This window comes from Leptidea sinapis, chromosome 38, assembly GCF_905404315.1.
Source record: "Leptidea sinapis chromosome 38, ilLepSina1.1, whole genome shotgun sequence".
In the NCBI taxonomy this organism is placed as follows: Eukaryota; Metazoa; Arthropoda; class Insecta; order Lepidoptera; family Pieridae; genus Leptidea; species Leptidea sinapis.
The window spans coordinates 5053959-5067233 of NC_066302.1; the positions used below are offsets into that span (position 1 = coordinate 5053959).

Sequence of the window (13275 nt, forward strand, 5' to 3'; positions counted from 1 at the left end):
TTGTAATGGGTAGGGCGTATCAATAACCATCAGCTGAACTTCCTGCTCGTCTCGTCCCTTATTTTCATAAAAATAAAGATTTTTGTAAATTTTTGCGGTAAGACTCTGAGGACCTAACTTTATGAAGGAATTTGGTTATGCTTTTCAAGAATATTTTACCATGTCAAAAAATTTTGGGTTTTGATACTGAGGATGTCAGAGTTTCTTAACGAGAGCTACATCTAGAAAGAGATATGTAGGTATAGTTAGAACGGTTTTTCGATCCATTTGAGGTATTGCATTACCGTGGAGCAATAATGGTTGACGAGTGGGGGTTCTCTCACTGCAAGTTTTGTCATTAATTTTATACAAGTAAGCTTCACTTTAGGGCATTATTGCGGTGTTTTACTTGGAGTGAGCCACTGCGATATTTTATTGCAATTATCGTAGAGATATAAAATCCACTTTCCGAAATCTCTTCTGTTCTATCCATCCTCCATCGCCAGCTTTATCCTTAGGCCAGTTAAATCATGGGGAACCCATATTTCCTGGTTTTCTTATTTTAGCGATGCAAATGGGTCAATGTTGGTATGCTACCTTCATTCCTGAAAAATTCGTTGCGACACGGCTTCTAACATCACATAAAATTCATAATTATTTACCTTAGTGGCTAGACTTCCTCGGGGTCTATTTTATTCGTGGTGAAATTTCCTCTATGGAAGAATATCGAATGACAAAACAATTGAAAGAAAAAACATTTTTGTACAATCATTTATTAACAATCTGCAACCACACCAACACCTCACAAAATGTTGCCATGCATCAGCTGTTTAGACGTACCTACCGATCATAATTCACTAAGAATTTATTATTCATAATTTTTTATGCAATGGCTAGGTAGGTACTAACAATAAAAAGGGCAATTATTTTCTGAAAATTGATTCTTTTAGAATTCTTTTTGATGTCATTTTATGTACCTGGTAGGCCCTTTTAGACACTGCCTTGATATGGTCACGAAAAGTGCAAACAGAAATCAGACTTCGAAAGGGCAATCTATATCATCACTTGCTAAGAGTCAGCGTCCTAGTTCTGGAGAGACCATAATTCATGTAAATATGTCGAAATACAAGTTACATAATAATATCTACATTAAATTACTTAAGCTTAACTCAATGAATACTAAATTTAACGCAATCGAAAGCCGGTCGGTGAACGATCGCAGAAAATAGCTGTTGTATCATGGAAGTCCTCCCAAGAGTCATACACATGTTTAACAAGTACCATTCCAACATCCATGGTTGACTTGCCCTGGTAAAATGACAACGGTATTTACCGTAAAGTATAAAAACAATTGATGTGAATTTTAAACTCGTGAAATTAAAACGGTTTCATTCATAAATATATTCTGAATTGACGCCTGAATAATTTACAATAAATGCCATAAGGCGACATAAATGTCAGCGACCTAGAGTGATATGCGTTTATTTGCATTTAGCAACCTACAAATAAAAGTTAACGGTATATGTAATAAGATTAAGGCAAGGGGTTGCCACGATATTATGTGTCTGGCAATGAATAACGTGATTTTTAATAATATTCTGAAGATAATACCGAAAAAATCGCACTTTATTATTTGATGTATTTAGATCGGTATTTTATACACCTTTAGTATCGTTTACCTGCCAAAGCCACTGTAACCCAAACACCATAATGGTCCATCGTTCTTACCTGTGTTGTGAGCATGCGCTGACAAACTTTCAGCTTTAATAAAATAACGTAGGTCTGGGGTTGACGGGCTCTTAGACCATTATCGCTAGTGCCAATTGGCAGGTGCCGCATGATCATCTATTCGAAGTGGTTTAAAAATACCGAATTTTGCAAAACATTCAAGTTTCGTAGTAAAAATAAATCAGTAAGTACGAAAGTATACCTATGTGCCAATTATTGGTAAGGCCCCGGCACGGAGTTGAGGACTGAGTACAAATAGATGCGCAGATGTAGAGTACAGTTGTGTTTAATGATTATGAATGTATATTTTGTTTCTTTGTTTTCCATGAACTCGAAACCTACACAATCTATTTTTCAATTTATTAATAAATTGCTTGCGGTGGCTTATTGTGCCGGGTGGTTTCCTTCCCTCAAATATGAGCGAAAGGAATGATGGTCCGTGCGTCAACTCGTGAACGGGTGCTGCTTGTGGTGCCAAGTCGACCTTAATAAATCATTGTACCTATTTGTTAGATGCGATTACTAATTGTGACAGTAATCACGACCATCATGTTCACGAAGCATCCTTACACAAACAATGAATTCAAGCTCTAAAGGCTGATGCTTCCAATATACGATAATTTATATTTATACAGTTAACTCTTTATTAGTTTTTATGAAATAGTTGTTATTATTTAAACGCGATTCATATATTGGATGCAGCACCATAAAAACTAATTTGTTTAGTATATTACGTTCAGTGCAAAAATACTCTATTTGATTGAAAAGAGTGTCCGTTTAGTTTCTTGTATGTTCTTCTCACGAGCTCATCTTTTTCCGAACTTATGGTAAACTCAGAAATATTTATAGTGACGATTAAAAAGCTTAATTGAATAAAGTTTATTTGACTTTCACTCTCCATTAAGACCCTGACAATGAAACCGCTGAAGATTTAAGATGACATATTGAACTATTGAAAATACATAAATATAAAATGAGTTTCGATCATATAATATAAAATGCAACATAAATACTTAAATCGATTAATACAAAATGGTAACTTAAAACAAAACTTACACGATGTTATACAGAATGAATAGTTAATGGAAATTTGATACTAAGTGTACTGTCCTGCAAGCGAAACAACAATCGTAGATTATCATTTACATAAAAGGAGGTCTACTCGCAAAATCGACAACGATATATTCGGAACGATACAATAATACGCCGAATATATCGCACCACTGTATATATCGTACTCTAACAAATGTTCATATTCCATATCGGTTATCGTAACAATATCGTAACCATAGACTAATATTTTGATTTTTTTACGATGTTAGAGTGAATAAATTATGTGCAAACCTTCAAAAACTAAATATTATCTGTGCTAACTGCTAAGACGCTGTTAAGTGTCAAAAGTCAAAACATAGTTTAGGCGCTAAGGACCATGCCAGACTCTGCCCCACCAATTTACATCATTTACACAAAATGTAAATATTCAAAAATTATGTAATGAATATAATATGACCACTTAAAATTGAATAAATAATACAAAACTTGCGGATAGTAAAATGTGAAAAAAAGTAACTCAACCCTTCTCGTCGACTATCTCTCAGGCGGCCATTTGCATTACTTTCTACGCATAAACGATCAACAAAATGACTTAAATTACTTGGTAGTAAAAAATCCTGTTGAATAGTAAATCACATATAATTAATTTAACAATTTTTATTAAGGTATGTATATTGTATGGCAAATATATCTATACAACTTGAAACGATAATAGCAACGACAGCCTAGAAGGTGTCGTTGAGATTATCGTAAAAGTGACGTTTGATTATTTGTCAAATTCGAATATTCGTCTCTGGCATCTTCAACTAAGAGTAGGGTTAGGACCGATAATATCAAAAAATGTTTCGTTCGTTCAATCATCGTTTCGACATTGAATACGATGTCACTAAGAGTAGGATTCGACACGAATAATGCCACGATATATCGAATATCGATTTTAGGAGTAGGCCCCCCCGAGTTGCAGCTATTCTTCGTTTTTATATAATATATTATTTTATTAGCTTACAATTTGAGTCTCACTCAGAGTTCGGCGCGTCACAACTATAACGGACCTATTATATAATGTGTAAAAATAATGTTCCTTAGTATTACTCTGGTCAAGAAGCCGGCATAATTTCGGTCATTGAACTACTGCTAATAATAATAATATGAAGTAAAAAAGTGTGTGTACTTATGTACGCACGCAAGAACTTATTCTTATTTGGCATAATAAAACAATATTTCTCGTGCTATTTTACGTTTGTAGAAAAAACAATATTGTAATAAAGAAGGTATTAAACTTGAATATAAATTTAAACAATATATTGAAATTTATTTAATTCACGTCCATTGGTTGTGGTTCAGTAAACATACGAGTTACAAGAGGCTTGATAGCTGAAGTATGACACAAATGGTCTAGTTGACCAGCTAACGTCAGAGTGTCGAATTTTCGTGACTGTGTTCGCGCGCATCGTAAAATTTACTCTAGTAATTTTTCCTTAAAGCGCCAAAAGAAGTATAAATTCAAAACGTGCCCGAAATATAACACAAGCAACAGGGATAAGTCAATGACCGATATTTTCTTTGCTGCGCGACCGATGAATAGCCATGAAAGTACAGTAGGGAAAGGTGAACTAGCTGACACTGTAGTTGTTCATCAATGGCGCCTCATCATCGTTCTCCGACTGTTCATCGCTTGACGTCACTGAAAAAAAAAATATTGCAGAATTAAATATATACATACATTAACACCTTTAAGCTTTATTAGGTTTAAGTTTATTACCAATAGCCTGTATTACAAATACGTTGTGCGTTGGTAATAAACTTATTGAAGCAGAATACGAGCTTTACGCAAGAGGTGAGTTTTCGAAATGAACAGTTAGTTATCTTTTATTTCAAAACCAATAAACTCTAAAATTCTATAAAATAAAACAGGATTGTAATAGCAGATAAATTAGCTAATAATAAGCTCACTTACGGATAACTGTAAGTTTTTAAAATTCGCTTTAAGAATTTCCACATAATAAAAAAGATATAGGCATAGTATTTTTCAAATGATATATATAAACTCAATTAAAACTAAAGTGATGCCAATAAGTACATTGATGACTTACACTGACAAATACTAATCTACGAGTCTAGCTGCTACATATAAGAATGACTTTCCACTGCCTATAGAAATACAATACTGTATTTACACAAATACTTTTATATGACAGTAAGAGACGAGTCGAGCAGGACGTTCATCTGATGACAATTTATACGCCCTGCCCATTACAATGCAGTGCCGCTCAGGACTCTAGAAAAACCCAAAAATCCTGAGCGGCATAACAATTGCGCTCGTCAGTTTGAGACAAAAGTTGTTAAGTCTTAACTTACAAATATTGAACTTATATTGTTTTTGTGTTATATTAAAATACGAAAACATGCAGCTATCATATAACTAAATATGTTTCTGACAAACTGATTATTTTAATTTATTTTCTCATTCAAATTTTAATTCAATTTTTTATACTATATTGTTTTCGGGCAGTGGAAACGTTCCACGTGTATTAACTAACAAATAAACATCTACTAGAGAACACGGACGAGTAAAAAAAGAAGGACTCCGCGCCGTGTTATTAGCAAGCACCGTTATGCTAGTGTGTGTGCGGATACGGGGGATATCAGTAACACAATATTTTCTCCCTTAAATAGTCATATATGGCCACAAATACTTTTATAGAATCGGTTTTACACTTTTTCACAACGCACGACGGTATTTTTAAATGTTTTATTGCGACGCAAACTGATCTGTCACAGTCGATGGAAAATCTCATAATGGCGGCCCATCGGCTTGTATTAGTGTAAGTGTGTGCGTGGGGCTATGTATTTACTCATTTACCGGCTTGTTTTGGTGCTTCACTGTTATGTCAGGTGACACGGATTCCTTTTTTTTACTCGTCCATGCTAGAGAATAGTGAATTCCATTCTTAATTTGAAAGTAGTTAACACACAAACATATTAAATTTTCAACGTTTAGTATATGATGTTGATATGTAATGAAAAACTTATAAGGCGATGATGAACTAATAAAACAAAAAACTCAACTAGATACTCTACATACTATTTTTCTATGATAAGAGTTAATTTTAGTACTCAATGACTACGATTTCATTTGTGAAAAACAATATCAATGAAATGTGTTATTGTTAAGCTACCAATCAATAAATACTTAGATACATCACCCAAACCGAATAAAATTTGCATTGAAAAAATAAATACTTAAGTTATCGTAAGACATTACAACTCAATACTTTAATAATAATAGAAAAGAGTTGACTGAAGCAGTTATTGAACGAATCTTAGGGTATGTTCCGATATGCACTGCGACGACTGTACAGTGTGACGTCAATTTAGTATACTGTGAAGCCGTTCCTTTATAGTTAGTTATACTGGTTACTGCTTAAAACGGAACGCAATCCCGTATACTGTCAGCCGATTTTTTTAACGCGACATTCAAATTAGTGTATTGAATTAAATTATTAAAACTTTCGTGAGTCATTACTCAATTATCTATTAATCCCCCCGCCCTGTCCAGCTGCGCATTTCGAGCTCAAGGCCGCAGTAAAAGGTGGGACGTTATCGCTAACCCACCACACTCACCCTGATGAAGGACTTCCGAATGGTCCGAAACTAGTCGGTACCGACACCGACAAAAACGTGAGTAAAGCCGTATTAATAGATAATTGAGTGTATTAAAGTTTTCTAGTTCATAAAAAAACTGTTGTTGGAGTACTGTCAAATTAAAAATATTTGGGTTTAAACTGTAGGCATTGTTTATAAAACGTTAGGCACTCGAGTGGTTTCGACTGATCACGTGTTCAAAGTACTGCGAGTACCTTACCTCGAAAACGCCAGTGCTCACATTAGAATATGGCGGCGATTTATGACGTCATATATTTCCCTAGGGTACTGCGGCAGTATACTGGCAGTCCATAACGGAACGAATTTTTCTACAATGATAGCACTGTGCAGTGCATATCGGAACATACCCTTAGACTAATGAAAATGAACATGACAGAACATTTGCCACAGTTGTCAAACAATCCAACTTTGTCAAAAGAAATTCACGTGTAATTTAGATGCAAATTTCTCTTTTATTGCCAATGACGGTCTATACACACATAAGAACATATCATTCGCAGTCTGGTAGCAGAACGGCAAAAGTGTGCTTAAATATAATGTAAGCACATTGTAATTATTATGACGGGTACTCACGATATATATTTTATATATTTAGGGAATCAAAGACCAAAACGAACTAGGCGCCAAGTGGACAGATTGATGTACTATTAGTGTCAAGTGTCAATGTGTCAAGTGTTTCTCGCCGCCCCCGCAGTTCCGCCGTGACCACGATTCATGCAATTGGATCGAAATATCGGCATCAAATATAAAAATATAGATCGTGAGTATCCGTCATAATAATTACAATGTTAAAGTTCCGCGATGGTACAAGTTTAAAAATCAGTTTTCACATTATTCGTGTCAACTGTCACTGTCAGAATCGGGTTCTAAATTCAACATTAATATGTTTTCATTCAACAACGTAGCTTGAACTGAATAAATATTTTATATTGCAATATTTTAAACAACTGGAGTAAAAAAAATGTATAGACGTAGCAGTCGAAGCTTATTATTGTATAATCTGTGACATGTTTCATATTTATTAAGCTTTGTTTTAAACACGGACGAGTAGAAAAAGAAGGACTCCACGCCGTGATAGTGTGTGTGCGGTTACGGGGGATAGGTACTAGTTATACAATTTATCTCCCTTTAATAATCATATATGGCCACAAATACTTACATAGTATCGTTTTTAAACTTTTTCACAACTCACGACGGCATTTTTAAAATATTTTATTGAGACGCAAACTGATCTGTCACAGACGATGACAATTCTCATAATAGCCGCCTATCGGCCTGTAGTAGTGTATGTGTGTGTGGAGCTATGTATTTACACGTTAATCGGCTTGTTTTGGTGCAACACTGTTATGTAAGGTGACACGGAGTCCTTATTTTTTTACTAGTCCGTGGTTTTATAGTGTTATTTGTCTATATGTAGGTATAGAACGTCATTATTTATTGCGAATCAGAATTTCTTAATTGCTAGCCGCGGACTGTCTAACGGTTGGCCTCCTTGCATCACCTTGTATCCGTCTAGGTTTTTCATTAGTCTATGGCAAGAACATAACACCAGCGATTTGTATGAAGCGTTAAGTATTTATCGATCGTATGCACTACAAACAACAGTACACTGACCTCGTCGTCCATAGCTTACACCGACAATCCCCGATACCCTTCGACTAGTGAAACAATAAAACAATGTTTACAATTTCTATCTCCTTATATTTGACATAAAAATCCACACCATGTTACATTACATCTATATACATTATGACTCCATCTAGCTCGGGTCGGGCCACGCAAACGGCGGCGTGTGTACTGAGTACAAACAACAAAGTGAACTTACACAAAAACACATTTACAAATCATATTTTAGCTTCAACTTAGCTTATATAATACACCCATTAAAACAACGTTTTGGGACTCCTTTGTGCTATTTCAAATTAGCTTAAGTAGTTCAGTCAAGTTTCTACTTTAATGCACGCCACTGTCTCTACAACAACATTACACAACAGTTTAGAAAATATTGTCATCGCTGGGATTTGCTTATAGAGACTTCAACTTTAGTCAGACAATACTTACGTAAAACATAGCTGAGTATAAGCTGAGTATAATCTTTAATTTCGTTTTTATACTCATTTTATAATTGAAATTAAGCTGAGGCCAATGCAAAAGTAAAGTTGCGTTTTATCACACTCAGCTTAGTTTTTCGTAAGTAAAGTCTAATGGCCGTCCCCAATATACTATCTACAGATAGAGATAAATTACTACCTTCTACTGTCCGTAATTGGCTGTCAATAATCTGAAGCTGTCCCAATATACCCGATACGTCATTCTTATCGCTTTATATTGGGACGCGTGAATTGCAATTTCCATACAAACTTTATATCGCTGGTAAGCTATACGTCGTCCCATTGACAGACAGCGTGCACGGATAAGGTGAGTTACCGTCGATAAGTTTATTGAGACAAAAAAGTCAAAGATAGTTACGATTTTATATCAAGTAAGAGATAGACTGAATATTGGGAACGGCCGTAAGTAGGTACTCTCTTTAGATTTCAGTCTTAGTCTGCATCGGATAATGTCTGTGTTAACTACAATAACAAGTAAATATAATATAACATAGTATCTTTAGCAAAAAGCATAGTATATCTAACATGCAAACGTTAATTTCGAGTCAATGAAATCTGTCCAATACTTTAATTAGAGCTACATAATTTATTTGATGAAGCAAACTGTCAGTTCATTAGATACCAGTAGAATTATTATAATGTATAAACGATCTAGATTAAATATTCTATGCAGATAAGATTTGTTTCATAATGTTTTTTTTTTAATAAATAACAATAATACGTGGAGGTCTTTCCAGACTCCTCTGAAGATACTTCGCTGGCCATCAATAATTAATGAGCTTTGCGCTCACATGGCTTCATATGGCCAATTCTGTCCACAAAATAATTGAAATGCCTGGTAACTTTTATTATTCGACAATCTGCAATTCCTGTTTGTAGCATAATTGCAATATAAAAAAATATTCTTTTTAAAGCGCTTTGTTTGAACACTTTTTTTTTAAATTGCGATTTTTTGGTAGTCTTGTAGTGACTTGTATTGTGAATGACGCCAAAGCACTGTCGTATTAATTAAATCCCAAGTATACAAATTGTTATTCAAATTCAAAATAAGAATTTAAATCACTTATTGAACGTCAAAAACTACCACCCGTTCAAAAGAGACTGCCTCAGACCTGAGAAGAACGAGCGCAAGAAACTCAGCGGTTTTTTTTTAAATTTAAAAATATAGATTACAGTTACATGTTCTTGCTAAGATGGCTGTCTATGTATTACATCGGCAATGGTGGAAGGAACACTTCAGAGAAGACAAGAAATCATTTGCCTGCGGGAGACAACAGCAGCGAATATAAAATTAATTGAAATTATTCTACTTATTAGAGTATTTCACATATGGATACTTTACATTAGCATTAAGGCAATAATGTTAGTTTAGGTATATAGATAGTATATAGATACATAAAGTATATATATTATGGCAAGCAACTCTAGCAGGTAAAGTCATAATCAATTTGTGTTACATTAGTCAAACTGGCCGACCCGAAGCCCTAAAGCGCATATAAAACAATCCATGAAATTTAACTTATATATATTATTAATACAGTTTTATCTACACCCACGCTTTAAATCCTCTATTAAAGATTCTGAAACAGTTAGCTTATTGCCAACATTAAAACACCCAATGTTCTAATAACCATTACATCATCCAAACGAGTGTTGTAATGTTGTACTGAATTTCATAACAACACTCCTATGTTTTTTTTTCGATCCCTTCATGCGCAAAGAGTTTCAACATACAGCCACATTCTTATTGCTCGATGCGTGGTATGAATTTAAAAAAAAAGAACATTTACGTTTACGCGCGTTCCACACAACGTCGCCCGCCCGCCTTTTTTCTTCGATATTTTTATTGTTTTGTTTAAAAAATGAGCGATTCATTTTAAACGCTGCAAAAGAACATTATATTCGAGAGAATTATAATTATTGCACTATACAAAATGTAAATTACTACTAAAATAAATAATTGTTTCAATACTTAGTTTATTTGTATATAATCAGTAATGAATGATATTAGGTTACTACTAGGACTGGTGTTTTAGTATTAGCAGTAAGCTAACTGTTTCAGAATCTTTTAGAGGATTCACATTCTGGGTGTAGATAAAGTCTTGTATGCAACTGTTGATAATTAGGTATTAATAAATCCACATTCGTGTTTTAATACCCCTTATTACACAACAGTTGCATAAATAACTATTACAGTATATAAGGGTACACTTTGGAAATGCATGAAACATTACTCAACAGTTTGCTAATACTGCTCTCAGATTTAATATTTCGAATTATGATGTTGAAGCAGCCTAAAATAAAGTTTTGTATGTATATAAAGTAAGTTGTTAGGCTCATGGTCAACCAATAAAACAAATGTATAAACTTATTTATGTTACACAGTCAATAGTTTATCGTCCTTAGCACTACAGCTGTGTATCAAAAGTACTTCGACAACATTTTATAACGATGACAAAATTTTACGTCTTAGTGCATTCGTTCAAATGTTTTGTGTGACAGACTGCATTGTTTCGTAAGCGTGAGAGGACGCCACGAGTCGAGTTATCAAGCCGTTAAAACAAATAATAAAATGATTATTAAAGAGAAAAGATTCCGTATAAGCTATATCGATAGAACTATTGAAAAAAACAACATTACTTATGTAGGTACAAATTGCGGAGTATATTTCCATCACAACATTTCAAGTCCACCCACAGTCATTAATGTATTAGTCAGCTAAAACCGCGATTTAATGCATAAAAAGTATTTTAATTCCAATATATTATATATTATATTGATCAAGACAAAATATAACATACACTACCGAATATTAATATCATATAGAAATAAGTGCAAATACTGAGAACACGTTGCTATTATAATATAAAGGTTTGATTTGTGGCGGAATAGACACAAGTGAAGCAAGATGGCGACCAACTCGTGACGTCACAATACACCGCGAGACATAATAAACACAAGTAATGAAATAAAATGTTCCAAACCAAGTACTAATTAACTAATTTTATATTTTTTTTTTTGAAATGGTTAAGGGAATTTAGGCTGAGATCTATACAGCGTACTTAGACTTTGCTCAGACTTTACTTACGCAAAACTTAGCTGAGTGTGATAAAACGCTATTTTTTTAATTTTGATTAAATTAATCTATATATATAAAAACGAATCACTGTTCGTTAGTCTCGCTAAAACTCGAGAACGGCTGGACCGATTTGGCTAATTTTGGTCTTGAATTATTTGTGCAAGTCCAGGGAAGGTTTAAAAGGTGCTAAATTAAATAAAAACAACGAATTTGTTTTTCCTTTGATGTGTCCATACATAATTTCTATAAGAGAATTTATTGACACACGGTTTGACAGTTCTGCTGTGAAACAATTTCATTACGACAGCAGGGTGCATATTTTAAGTAATTATTGATGTTATGATATATTATTGACAAATTCATATAAAAACATTATTTTATTTATTATATACAGAACAACGTCTGTCGGGTCAGCTAGTTTAATTATAAAATTGCATTGGGCCGTCTCAGAACGACATAATTTCAGCTGTCAAATGACTATAAAAACAAAAGAAAATGCAGTCAGCTAAGTTTCATGTAACTAAAGTCTGAGAAAAGTCGATGTACGCTCTGTAGATATCGGCCTTAAAACTTATGTTAAGGCTTAAATGACGTAAAATTAAATTTAACGTCAATTCTATTATGTACTTGTGCTTATTGTGTGCCGCGAGGTAAATCACTTAGCTGTAGTCTAGGTGTTGGCACGACGCAACGCCTTGGGGGGGACGCGTCGGTTCGTACCGTTTCTGTGCGCGATCTTCTCGCTGGGCTCGCACGGAGTGATGCGGAACAGTTGGATATTGAGGTGCGCGCATATCTCCAAGCAGATCTGTCCGCAGTACCGCATGAGGTCCACGCATACCCATATCTGAAAACACGGAGGCAAGGTCAACGAAGCCAATCACAGTGCTTTTTTATGGAATAGGAGGACAAACGAGCATATAGGTACGGGACACTTGATGTTAAGTGATCACCGCCGCCCACATTTATTTAAATAGCGTTACATGCGACTTAGTTACTAAACAAAATTGTAGTACTAAATAATTATCACATGCACCTCGTAAGGCATAGCAATGAACAACAGAGGGGCAGACATTCAAATATTTTTTTCTTTTAAAGTATTCATTCATAGAATAGTAACTGTTTTTCAAAAGATTGGTTTCGGCTTTTAAGTGTTCTTGTAATTACTGTATTGCAAGTAGAGAAGCAGAGGAATTTCAGGAGCGTTACCAGCCTTTTAGAGAGATGTACGCACTTTTCTTCAAGGGACCCATGTCTGATCGTCTTGAAAACACCGCACAAGGCAGCTCGTTCCAGCTTGGTTGTACGTGGTAAGGTTCCTTTAAAACCGCACTGTGGAGGAAGGCAACATCCGTCATGTTGGATTCCTCCAACATATCATTGATATGCAGAAGAAACAGTGTAGGAGACAGCACAGAGCCTTGGGGAACTCCAGGGTTCACGGGCTTCGGGTTCGAGAGCGATAGTCGTCGACTATGGCCTATATGCTGCGCCCAGTGAGGAAGCTGGTGGTCGACTTGCAGAAACTATCCAAACCAAGCAAAAAGCCCAAATGATGGAAGTTTTGGGAGAAACGCCTTGTTCCATACACTATCGAAGGCCTTCGCTAAATCCAGACTAATTGCCAGGCCTTCTTGCTTTTCAACTTGCTTTCAATAT

At 34.8% G+C, this 13275-nt stretch overlaps 1 protein-coding gene across 3 annotated transcripts in view; it reads right to left on the minus strand.

Annotated features, from left to right (window-relative positions):
- Nucleotides 1-736: 736 nt before the first annotated feature.
- Nucleotides 737-13275, minus strand: part of LOC126975838 (cholinephosphotransferase 1) — a 38010-nt gene continuing 25471 nt past the window's right edge. For all 3 annotated transcript variants that reach the window (XM_050823881.1, XM_050823878.1, XM_050823880.1), the window contains 2 exons: nt 12337-12463; nt 737-4444 (listed from right to left, as the gene is read on the minus strand). In XM_050823881.1, coding sequence (XP_050679838.1) covers nt 4374-4444; nt 12337-12463 — 198 coding nt within the window. In that variant the 3' untranslated portion in view covers nt 737-4373. The remainder of the gene's footprint in view (nt 4445-12336; nt 12464-13275) is intronic.